This window comes from Eumetopias jubatus, unplaced genomic scaffold, assembly GCF_037043125.1.
Source record: "Eumetopias jubatus isolate StellerSeaLion01/CBP00866 unplaced genomic scaffold, mEumJub1_p1.0 scaffold_9, whole genome shotgun sequence".
NCBI classification, from domain to species: Eukaryota; Metazoa; Chordata; class Mammalia; order Carnivora; family Otariidae; genus Eumetopias; species Eumetopias jubatus.
Genome location: NW_028274815.1, coordinates 66,448,633 through 66,460,964, shown reverse-complemented (window position 1 = coordinate 66,460,964; position 12,332 = coordinate 66,448,633). Strand labels below are relative to the sequence as shown.

The window sequence follows — 12,332 nt, the reverse complement described above, 5'->3', positions numbered from 1 at the left end:
TAGCCTGTCAGCAGACACTGTTCCCTCCGGGTCCCTGCTGTCGCCAGCAGTTTCCGGGCCACAGCTGCAGCACTAATTTTTTTTTAACCTGGTTTCTGTACACACTAACCCTATGTCTCCCTAGACTCACACCTGGCACAGGCCTTTCAGACCAAACTCACACTTCCTTCCCACCAGAAGTTTCGTGAAATTCCCTACACTAGAACAGATTTGTCAACTTTAAAATCCACTCACTTCCTTTGGACTCAGGGTTTTGTTTTTTGGTGGTCATTTCCCCTCCTGCCTCTCTCCTTTAAAAGTGAAAGGAAAGAGAAATATGGAAATAGCCTGTTGCTCATAAGCACACGCACACATCTACAGGGTGTCACTTAGGAGGTCAATATAATCATATGTCCACCCTCCCCCATGCCTTCCTTGCCCTACGAGTCCCATTTCCCACATTGCTGTGTGGGTAAAGGGTTCCAGTCAAAAACACTCTTAAATTGCAAAGCCTCTGGTCTTACCCTGAACCCTGATGCTGACAGTGATAGTCTGTGTAGATGGAAGAGAAGCTCGTGACTCCCACCCCGCCACTTAGCTAAGGCCTAAACAAGTGATCCCGTTCCCAAGAGTTGACATATCTGAGTGTCGAAGCAGTGGTGGTGGTTCTCCCATTTCTCCTGTTGAAGTTGTTGCTGCTAACTTGTCATTTTGGTTCTGGGCAGCAGTGGTGGGGGACGTACCTAATGAACGTTGCCATTGACACCTCCATGTTTGTCCGTGTACGAGGGGTGCAGGTTGTCTGTAACCCACTAAAGTGTCAGCCACACCCAGCTTTAGTAACTTGCTAATCCCCCGCCCTGGGTGTATCAGCCGGGGCGGAGACAGTTAATGGTACACAGTTGATGGTACACAGGCTGAAAGCGATAATGAGCCGAGACCCTACTGCATTTCCAAAGCCGAAAAGCCCCGAGGGTCACAATATAAATGAGCTTGGGAAGGAACAGCTCCCGAAGACGTCTCCAGCCTGACGGTCAGAGCCACGGGAAGTCTGGCTGTGTCTGGGCTTTCTCGTCTCAGTGCAGCAAGGCACCGTGATCAACCAACACGTGATGGGGAAGGCCCTGGTTCTGTCTGTGTTTGGGGGTAAATAGCCGTGTGGTGTTGAGTGACTGTGATTGGCTTTTCCGGTTCCTTTAACACCAACTACAACCCACTCACGATACAACTCCGGCAGATGTGGTTAAATTGATGTTTGTTGACTTGCCTCATTTCCTTCCAGCTCTTAAGTTCCAAAGTCTAACTGGGATGGTAGATGTGAAATGCATGATTGTCGTCCTAATTTCTGCATGTGTTTATGACGATGTGTTGAGGGGCGGGGGAGGAGAGCCAGAGAGCATTTTCAGAAACTGGAGGTCTTTCTTTGTCTTACTCTGGGGGAATGCTGTGTAGTTCTGATAGAGTCGTCTATCGATCTGTTTGTGAATGCCCTTTCGCTTAAACTTCTAGCTGTTCTGGTGACGTCCTTGGTTGTAAGGTGGCTGCTGTATAACGTCCACTCTCTCATATTTAATACGTGTGATTGTTACTGTCGTCCTTTTGTTTTTAAAGTAACCCTAAGAGGAAATGATCCGAGTTACATTAGAGAAAATGGATTGATCCGAGGAACAGAGTGCAGTAAAACTCATCCTGGCATTTCGCTTTTCTCCCTTCCCCATAAGCGGGCGGGCATTAATCCCTCCCCACCTTCTAATGTCCTTGGTGTCCCGCTGGCTTTGTGGGATGTTGCAATGGTTTTACTGTACTGCCTCGATCTGTGTCCGGCATTTATACACAGCCACGTGTGCGAGTCAGAGCGTATGTGGTCACCCCTGTGGCTCACGGGGTTCACTGAGTGGCCTCTCCACTGTCCCTAGATGACAGAAACGGTGGACACAAGTGAAATGGTCAACGGCGCCGCCGAGCAGAGAACAAGCTCAAAGGAGTCCAGCCCCATCCCCTCCCCAACCTCGGACCGCAAAGCCAAGACCGCCCTCCCAGCCCAGAGTGCTGCCACCTTGCCGGCCAGAACCCAGGAGACACCTTCGGCCCAGATGGAAGGCTTCCTGAACCGGAAGCACGAGTGGGAGGCTCACAATAAGAAAGCCTCAAGCAGGTGAGAGCAGCGAAGGCTGAGGCCACTGCCTCAGGAGATGGGAAGTCAGCCCCGCCCTTTCAAGGTCGAAGCACTGCTTGCCGCTTGGAAAGCCGGGGAGTGGGCGCTGGTGAAATCCATTTGTTCTTAGCTTCCTGGGTGTCACTTTTCTTGGGACTGACATTGGAAAGTGGGAGGAGAGTGTTTTTGATTCACTGAGAGAAGGAAGGTTAATTAAGCATGGATGGGAATAGCAAAAAGGGGCCTTAGTAATTCTTCCTGAGAAGAAATGTGCTAGGCAGAGGTTGGAGAATTTCCCTAAAGTGTTCTTCATTGTGGGATTTTTTTTTTTTTTTGAAGACTTTTCATTTCTCCAGCCTTATCTCCGTATCTGTGTTTATGTTCACTGCCTCCCAGTAGGCTCTGCTTTTATTATGTCTATTTTATAAATGAGGAAACGGTGGCCCTGTGTGGTGAAAAAAAAAACTCTTCAGAAACCTGGTATATGCCAAAGCCCGGGTGAAATTCTTACCTGATTCCAAAGCCAGTGTGCTTAACCAGTGATCCCTTCTGCCTGGGACCACCATGTATAGTTGTACAGGTTGTACATTAGACCAGGAAATCCCCATCTCAGAGCTGCCATCCACATTGAGTACAACATAAATTTTTATGTTAATCTAGGTAGGTGGCAGTACAGTGTCTTCTGATAAAAATCAGTATATCGTGACAGTTTGCCATATCATGGGGGAAAGGCTGTCTTTTTTCTGATTCATCCGGAGGTACTACTAGTGCTAATGGCCCTGGATGTGTCTTCCTGTCAGGTTGCCAAGCCCCACCAGGATTAAAACTGAGGTGGAAGAGTTAGTATTTCAGGACAGGCATGTTTCAGATGAGGAGTCTGCCCTGTACGGCATTACCACAAGAGAGTACTACAGCAAAGAGAACCAACCCCAATAAAAATCTTTCCCGTCAGAGCCAGGAGTACCTTTATGTAATAGAAGAGGGCACCATGTTTTTCCCCAAACTCAGAGAATCACCTGCCCTCAGTCACCTGCCACTGTATGAATGTGGACACTGTCCCAGCAGTCCGTGGAGGAATTTTGTTTTCTTGTTTAGTTTTAGCAGAATTTAGGAAAGGCTTTTAACAAGGGGTCATACCACGTGGTGTGTGCATCGTTTGCATATTAATCACATTCTTAATTCTTTATAGGAGTGTGGTCTAGAACCCTGACATTCCTTTCTTTACTGCTCAGGTCCTGGCACAATGTTTATTGTGTCATAAATAACCAAGAAATGGGTTTCTACAAAGATGCAAAGACAGCTGCCTCTGGAATCCCCTACCACAGCGAGGTCCCTGTGAGTTTGAAAGAAGCCATCTGTGAAGTGGCCCTTGATTACAAGAAGAAGAAACACGTGTTCAAGCTGAGGTGAGAGGGGCCCCGTTTCTTGGTTGCCGAGAGTAGGTGTATTTTCACTTTCGAGGTTGGTTTTCCCAGGCAGGTACTGTGATCAGTCGGTTCCTCCTCTCTGCCATTTAAAAAAAATCACCAATGAACCGTGTGTGGTTTGTCCTGTGTCTCAGGATTTTTAGGGACCGTGGCCAGTCATCAGTCTCCCTGTGGTTCATGGCACAGCTCAGCCTTGAAGAAATGAGCTTTTGTTTTGATAAGCTGGAACTTACTGTTCCTTAAGACAAGGTGAACTGTTCACATTTTAAGGGAAGCATAGAAAAATAGTTTACCCATTTTTTGCAGCTTATCCAGACCGAGGAGATGCTATTCTTTGCCCACAAGTTATGTGGAGTGGGTTAAGTGAGTCATCCTGGAGCTGGATGGAGATAAACAGGAAGTGCCTGTGTGGGACCTGGGTCTCTCTGCTTCCCTGGCTTGCCCAGCGGATGTTCCAGCTGCTTCTGGAACCATCTAGTTCCACTGTCTCTGGCTTGTAGAACACATACACCTCCTTCAGAGTGGATCCAGGCTCAGAAGTTCTTATGCTTAGAAGTGGGCAGAAAAGCCGTTTCATCTTGAAAAATATAGAAAGTAAATGTGTCCATGGTTAGAATGTTGATTAGTTTAAAATAATTTTGATCTGTCGCTTTGGGACCTGGAAAGCTTTGGTCTTCAGTTAGACATTTGTGTCCTGTCGGTTGCACTAGGCCACGGACTGCAAATGAGCATTTCAAAGGGGGTGACTTCTTGAGCTCTTTCAAGGAGCACCGGAGGCAGGCTCTCCAGGACTTGGAGCCCTTTACACTGTGTGAAACAAGGTGCAAACAGCCTGGCTCCCTGGCTGCCTCCCTCCTTTCTTCTCCCTGCATGCAGCTTCAGAGGGTCTGGGTTTTGGCAGAGGGCACTTACCTTCCTCCCCACCAGGAACACCCCTTCCTCTGTACTGCAGTGAAGTGAATGAGTAGCCCTCCAAGCCAGTGACTCTCCAGCGTCCTAGGGATGGCCTTGCAGGACAGTTTCTTTTACTCTGTACTGTATAAGAAGAGAAATCTAGGAGACTTTTTCTGTACGTCTATTTAAAAATTCTGGTATTTGTAAATGTGGGGGATATAAGGCTCTGTAGCAGAATTTCAAAAGGACTCATTTTTTAATTCCAGTATAATTAACATACAGTATTTTATTAGTTTCCCAGCACACAGTATAGTGATTCCATGATTCTGTACGTGACTCAGTGCTCATCACGATAAGTGTCCTGTTAATCCCCCTCACCTATTTCACCCATCTACCCATCTCAGACAATACTTCAGAGTCTATTTTTTGTCTGTCTCTCTTCTCTTTGTTCATTTGTTTTGTTTCTTAAATTTCACTTAGCATTTTTAGATGCGTCTATGTTGTTGCAGATGCCAAGATTTCATTCTTTTATGGCTAAGTAATACTACAGTGTGTGTGTGTGTGTGTGTGTGTGTGTGTGTAAATACATATATACAACATCATCTTTATCTGTTCATCTGTTGAGGGACACTTGGGCTGCTTTTGTGGCTTTTATAAATAATGTTGCAGTGAACACAGGGGTGCATAGATGTTTTTGAATTAATGTTTTCTCTTTCTTTGGTTAAATACCCGGTAGTGGAATTACTGGATCATGTGGTAATTCTGTTTTTAATTTTTTGAGGAAACCTCCATACTGTTTTCCAGAGCGGCTGCACCAGTTTGCATTCCCACCAGTGGTGCACAAGGGTTCCTTTTTCTTCACATCCTCACCAACACTTTTTGTTTCTTGTGTTTATGATTTTAGCCATTCTGACAGGTGTGAAGTGATATGTCATTGTAATTTTGATTTGTATTTACCTGATGGTGAGTGATGTTGAGCATCTTTTCATGTGTCTGTTGGCCATCTCTGTGTCTTCTTTGGAGAAATGTCTGTTTATGTCTTCTGACCATTTTTTTAATTGGATTATTTGGGTTTCTTGGTATTGAGTTGTATAAGTTCTTTATTTTTTTTTAAGATGTATTTATTTTAGAGAGTGAGAGAGCACGAGTGGGAGGGGCAGAGGGAGAGGGAGAGAGACTCTCAAGCTGACTCCGTGCTGAGCGTGGACCCCAATGTGGGCTCAATCTTACCGACCCTGAGATTACGACCTGAGCTGAAAACAAGAGTCAGACGTTAACTGACTGCGCCACTTAGGTGCCTCACTTCTTTATGTATTTGGATACGAACCCCTTATGGGATATGTCATTTACAAATATCTTCTCCCATTTAGGAGTTTGTCCTTTAGTTTTGTTCATTGTTTCCTTTGCTGTGCAGAAGCTTTTTATTTTGATGTAATCCCAATAGTTTGTTTTTGCTTTTATTTTCCCTTGCTTCAGGAGACGTATCTAGAAAAATGTTGCTACAACTAATACCAAGAGAAAGTACTGCCTGTGTTCTCTTCTAGGATTTTTATGGTTTCATTGGTTTTATTGGTTTCATTGAGGTCTTTGATTCATTTTGAGTTTATTTTTGTGTATGGTGTGGGAAAGTGGTCCAGTTTCATTCTTTTGCACATTGTTGTCCAGTTTTCCCAACAGCATTTTTGAAGAGACTTTTTCCCCCATTGCATATTCTTGCCTCCCTTATCAAAGTTTAATTGACCATATAATTGTGGATTTATTTCTGGGTTTTCTGTTCTATTCCATTGATCTGTCTTTTTGTGCCCGTACCATACTGTTTTGATTACTACAGCTCTATAATATTACTTGAAGTCTGGAATTGTGATACCTCCCATTGTCTTGTTCTTTTTCAAGAGTGCTTTGGCTATTAAGGGTCTTTTGTGGTTCCATATAAATTTTAGGATTGTTTGTTCTAGTTCTTTGAAAAATGCTGTTGGTATTTTGATAGGGATTGCATTATATGGACATTAACAGTATTTGTTTCCCCAGTCCATCAGCATGGAATATCTTTCCATTTGTTTGTGCCGTCTTTAGTTTCTTTCATCAACGTTTTGTAGTTTTCTGAAGTCTTTTACCTCCTTGGTTAAATTTATTTCTAGCTATTTTATTATTTTTGGTGTAATTGTAAATGGGACTTTTTTTTTTTAAGATTTTATTTTTAAGTAATCTCTACCCCCAACACGGAGTTTGAACCCACAGCCCCGAGATCAACAGTCCCATGCTCTGCCGACAGCCAAAATCAGGTGTCCTGGGACTGTGTTCTTAATTTCTCTTTCTCCTGCTTCATTTTTGATGTATAGAAATGCAACATATTTCTTTATATTGATTTTTGTATCTTGAACCTTAGTGAACTCATTTATCAGCTCTAGTAATTTTTTGGTGGAGACCTTATTGTTTTTTATATATGTAGCATCATGCCATCTGCAGATAGTGACCGTTTTACTTCTTCCTTATCAATTTGGATGTCTTTTATTTATTTATTTTTTTGTTATCTGATTGCTATAGCTAGGACCTCTAGTTCTGTGCTGAATAGCTGTGGTAAGAGTAGACATCCCTGTCTTATTCCTGACTGTAGGGGGAAAGCTCTCAGTTTTTCCCCATTGAGGATGATGTTAACTGTGGGGTTTTCATAGATGGCCTTTATTGTGTTGATGTATGTTCCCTCTAAACCTACTTTTGGGGGCGCCTGGGTGGCTCAGTCGTTAAGCGTCTATTTCGGCTCAGGTCATGATCCTAGGGTCCTGGAATTGAGCCCCACATCGGGCTCCCTGCTCCATGGGAAGCCTGCTTCTCCCTCTCCCACTCCCCTGCTTGTGTTCCCTCTCTCGCTATATCACTGTCAAATAAATAAATAAAATCTTATGAATAAATAAATAAACCTACTTTTGTTTGTTGTTTTGTTTTTTTTTTTAAGTAGGCCCCAGTAGGGGCTTGAACTCATGACCCTGATTTCAGGAGTTTCACACTCCACTGACTGAGCCAGCTGGGGGGGCCCCTAAACCTATTTTATTGAGGGATTTTATCATGAATAGAAGGCTGTACTTTTTCAAATGCTTTTTCTCATTTATTGAAATGATCATAAAGTTTTTGTCCTTTCTCTTGTTGATGTGATGTATCGCGTTGATTGATTTGAATATTGAACCCTTGCATCCCAGGAGTAAATCTCACTTGGTCATGGTGGTTTTTATAATGTATTGTAGATTTGGTTTGCTAATATTTTGTTGAGGTTTTTTGCATCTCTGTTCATCAGAAGTATTGTCCTGTAGTTCTCTTTTTTTGTAGTGTCTTGATCTGGTTTTGGTATCAGGATCATGCTGGCTTCACAGAATGAATTTGGAAGTTTTCCTTCCTCTTTTATTTTTGGGAATAGTTGGAGAAGAAGAAGTATTAACTCTTCTTTAAGTGTTGGTCAAATTTACCTGTGAAGTCACCTGGCCCTGGCCTTCTGTTTTTGGGAGTTTTTTGATTACTGACTCAATTTCTTTGCTGGTAATCAATCTGTTCAAATTTTCTATTTCTCTGATTCAGTTTTAGAAGGTTATGTGCTTCTAGGAATTTGTCCATTTCTTCTAGCTTGTCCAGTTTGTTGGCATGTAAGTTTTCATAATATTCTCTTAAAATCCTTTTTCTGTGGCATCAGTTATTTCTCATCTTTCATTTCTGATTTTGTTAATTGAGTCTTTTTTTTTTTTTTTTTAAAGAATCTGGCTAAAGGTTTATCAATTTTGTTGATCTTTATGAGAAACCACCTTCTGGTTTCATTGATCCTGTTACATTGTTTCTTTATTTTTTTTTCTTTTTTTCTTTCTGCTTTAATCTTTTTTTCCTTCCTTCTACTGGTTTAGGGTTTTGTTTGTTCTTTTTCTCAGTCCTTTAGGTGTAAGGTTAGGTTGTTTATTTGATATTTTTCTTGCTTTTTGAGGTAGTCCTGTATTGCTATAAACTTCCCTCTTAGTGTCTTAAAGTTTTTAGACTTTGTATTTTCATTTTCATTTGTCTTCCTGGATGTTTTGATTTCCTCTTCGATTTCTTGTTTGGCGCATTCATTGTTTTAATAGCATGTTATTTAATCTCCATGTATTTGTATTCTTTCTAGATTTTTTCTTAGGTTGATTTCTAGTTTCATAGCATTGTAGTCAGAAATGATGCATGATACGACTTTGATCTTTTTTAATTTGTTGAGACTTGTTTTGTGGCCTAATACGCGATCTTTCCTGGAGAATGTTCCATGTGCACTTGAAAAGAATGTGCATTCCATTGTTTCAGGATGGAATGTTCTGAATATATCTGTTAGATCCATCTGGTCTAATGTGTCATCAAAACCAGTTTCCTTGTTGATTTTTTGTTTGGATGATCTATCCACTGATAGAAGTGGGGTGTTAAAGTCCCCTACTATTACTGTATTACTATTGATTACTTCCTTTATATACTGCTTTATGTATTTGGGTGCTGCCATGTTGGGTGCATAAGTATTTACAGTTGTTACATCTTCATGTCATATTGTTCCCTTAATGATTATGAGTCTTTTCACTACATAATTTTTATTTTTAATGTTTTGTTTTATTTTTTTTTAAAGATTTTATTTGAGAGAGCACAAGCGGGGGAGGGGGAGGAGGGGCAGAGGGAGAGGGACAAGCACACTCCCTGCTGACCCAGGACCCTGGGATAATGACCTGAAGACTCATCATTTTTTTTTTAAACATTTTATTTGTTTATTTGACAGCATACAAGCAGGGGGAGCAGGAGAGGGAGAAACAGACTTCTGCTCTCAGGGAGTCCGACATGGGGGTTGATCCCACAACCCTGGGATCATGACCTGCGCCAAAGGCAGATGCTTAACCGACTTATCCACCCAGGCGCCCCAGGACTCATCATTTTTAAAGCATTATATCTTGAATTCAGTTTAGAGCATTGATTAGACATTCAAGTGGCCTCTGCCACAGCAAAGCCAGATGTTGATATGTTTGGGACATTTTTGATCCTTCCAGTGGATTGAAACATTAAGTTTTTGTGTATCTTATACTGGCCCAAGAATATATACTAGGCCTTTGTGGGTCCTGGGCAAAGCTGGTGATGTATGCAGAGCTCCGATGGGCATTTCTGGTAGGATTCCCCTGGCCTGCTTGTGTCCCTCATAGGTTTTGGGAATTTGAGGGTTTTGTTTCTTCCTAAGTCAAATTGTGACTGACTTTCTTCCTTCGACTTACAGACTAAATGATGGCAATGAGTACCTCTTCCAAGCCAAAGATGATGTAAGTTTTTAAGATTCATTTCTCTCAATACTTGGGCTTTTGCAAGTATTTATTGGCACAATAAGCTTTATTTACAGTGTTTCATATATAAGTAATCATCAGCCATGGCTTCTCTTATCTGGTCTCCTCAGTCACTAAGAACTACAAGGCATTCAGTTGTCCTTATATCGCTAGGAAGCAGAATGGCATCTTACTCTCTCCTTGCTGTGTCAGGAGGGCTAGTGCAAGGACCCTGAAGTTGATGGAGGAAAATTTGCCCATCCCTCACAGTGGATGAGGCACAGTGGGGTGGTCCTGGGACAGGATGTGGATCCTGAAGTCCAGTCAGGGGCCTCCCTGTGGCACTCCACTGCCTTCAACCATTTCATGGTTGTACTTCTTGCAGGGAGAGAGGGTCTGCTGATGAGAAAGCAATGTGTGTAGTGCTTTAGATTTGAAAAACCAACTTCTACTAAATTCATGCAGGGTTATATGTCATATATACTTCAATTTTTTAAGAAAAGTAAAAGAAAAGGGTGCATCCCACCAATGGAAACCAGTCTTCCCATTCTTCCAAGTTTGTAGGACCACATACTAGATGGGTGACTTTCAGGTCTTGTAAACCAAATTCTCGTGAGAGTTGAACCATGTTCACTCAGCTAAAGGTCATTTGGGAACTGCTTGCTTCTCAGCCAGATGCCCCCATAGGCTAGATGCACTGTTTCCAAGCCTTCCGACCAACGGAGGCACGTATATTTGGGCAGGTGAAGTGAGGGTGTTTTGAGCCCATCCCTCTTGGCTGCATCTCACCTGTGGTCCTTTGTCCAGGAGGAAATGAACACATGGATCCAGGCCATCTCCTCTGCCATCTCATCCGATAAACATGAGGTGTCCGCCAGCACCCAGAGCACGCCAGCATCCAGCCGGGCGCAGACCTTGCCCACCAGCGTCGTCACCATCACCAGCGAGTCTAGCCCTGGCAAGCGGGAGAAAGACAAAGAGAAAGACAAGGAGAAGCGGTTCAGCATTTTTGGCAAAAAGAAATGAACTCCTTTCCTTCACCTCCTGTCCTTCTCTTACCTTCTCAGTGAAACTCCAGCATGCAAGCTCAGAACCAACACATTACTCTCTGTGCCTAATGTTCTTCAATGTGGTTGATTTTTTTTTTTTAATTTATAGAGCATTTCTGGGGGGGGGGGAATACACCTAAACACTTTATCTCCAAGTTACAAAAGTTTGAGGTGCAGAGGGAAGACCAGATTTTTTTTAATGAAATTATATAGATTAGATCTCAATATTTAAACTGTTCCTCAATTTTGTGAGGCTGCGTTGGAAATAACCCGCCTCTAGTGCTGTTGGTATGCAAGGCAGCGGTGCTTAAACAATATTTCCTGTGCTCACTAGAGACAAAACGTATCAATTTCCTGACACCATTCTCTTCCATTTATTTCCAGTGGTTACCTTGAGTCTCGACTATTAGAAGTGCCCACGACGGGTCTAACCTTGGTTAAACAGATCGTGTATTATGATCTCGCTGCTGTCACAGTGCAGCTCCATGTTAAATCTACAGACCAAACCGTTTGTATCTGGCATCACTTACTAACACCTGACATGCAGCTTTTCTGCATCACCTGCAAGGACAGTTCAGAATGTCGGTATACCGGTATACGAGAAGGAATAGAAAACGGATACTGTTTTAAATAATCTGTAATTTCAATTTTTTTTTTTTTTTTTGCTGAAATACATTATATTGTATGTTTGAGATAATTCTAGTACAAAGTATAATAAAACTAGATGTATAATAAACCCTTTAAATCATTGGTAAGTGTACAAGTGGAACTGAAGCATTTACTGGACAAAGTAATGTTACTCTAATGGTTACTTGCTCGTGCGTTGCCACACTGTGTTATAATTTGCTTCATTACCTTGCTCTTTGATACATAGTGTGCATTTCTTTGTCACTGTAATGATTGTAATGACAAATTTTCATCTTACTGCACAATCAAAATGGCATCGATAGGAATGAACTCTAGAGGCTGGGCCTGAGCAGGGAGGTGGTCGCTCAGGCCCAGCGCTCAGTCGTATGACCTGTACCTCTCAACTTCTGCCCTGTTAAATATATGCTATGTCATTAAATGCTTTTAAATCTAGCACGGCGGGTAATTGTTGTCTTTCCTCTCCTGTGTGCATGCCTTGTAGGGAAACAGCCAAGCCAGAAATAGCAAATGGGAAACATTAGACCGTCCATCGAGGTTCCTGTTTTGTGTTCTTGTGCGTGTGTGTGGTGCACCAGCGTTGAAAACTACAGCAAACAGAATAATAAATACGAGATGTTTTGCAGCTATGCATCCAGATTTTATCTTTGATTTATGAAAAAGTTAACAGAGAACTTGCTAAACCTGAGTTCTGAGGAAGGCGTTGGCAAACTTTTTCTGTAAAGGGCCAGAGACAGCAAATATTTTAGGCTTTGTGGGCTGGACTCTGTCTGTGGAAGCTGCTTATCATGGAATACAGAGGCAGCCATTGATGATAGGTGAAGGAAGGGACATGACTGTGTTCTAGTAAAACTTTATGGACACAGGAATTTTATGTGATCTTGACATGCTG

At 42.4% G+C, this 12,332-nt stretch overlaps 1 protein-coding gene across 2 annotated transcripts in view; it reads left to right on the top strand.

Annotated features, from left to right (window-relative positions):
* The window catches only part of SPTBN1 (spectrin beta, non-erythrocytic 1), a 140,755-nt gene extending 128,880 nt beyond the window's left edge, over positions 1–11,875 (top strand). For both annotated transcript variants that reach the window (XM_028103771.2, XM_028103772.2), the window contains exons 32-35: positions 1,896–2,134; positions 3,367–3,540; positions 9,704–9,746; positions 10,554–11,875. In XM_028103771.2, coding sequence (XP_027959572.1) covers positions 1,896–2,134; positions 3,367–3,540; positions 9,704–9,746; positions 10,554–10,772 — 675 coding nt within the window. In that variant the 3' untranslated portion in view covers positions 10,773–11,875. The remainder of the gene's footprint in view (positions 1–1,895; positions 2,135–3,366; positions 3,541–9,703; positions 9,747–10,553) is intronic.
* Positions 11,876–12,332: the final 457 nt, after the last annotated feature.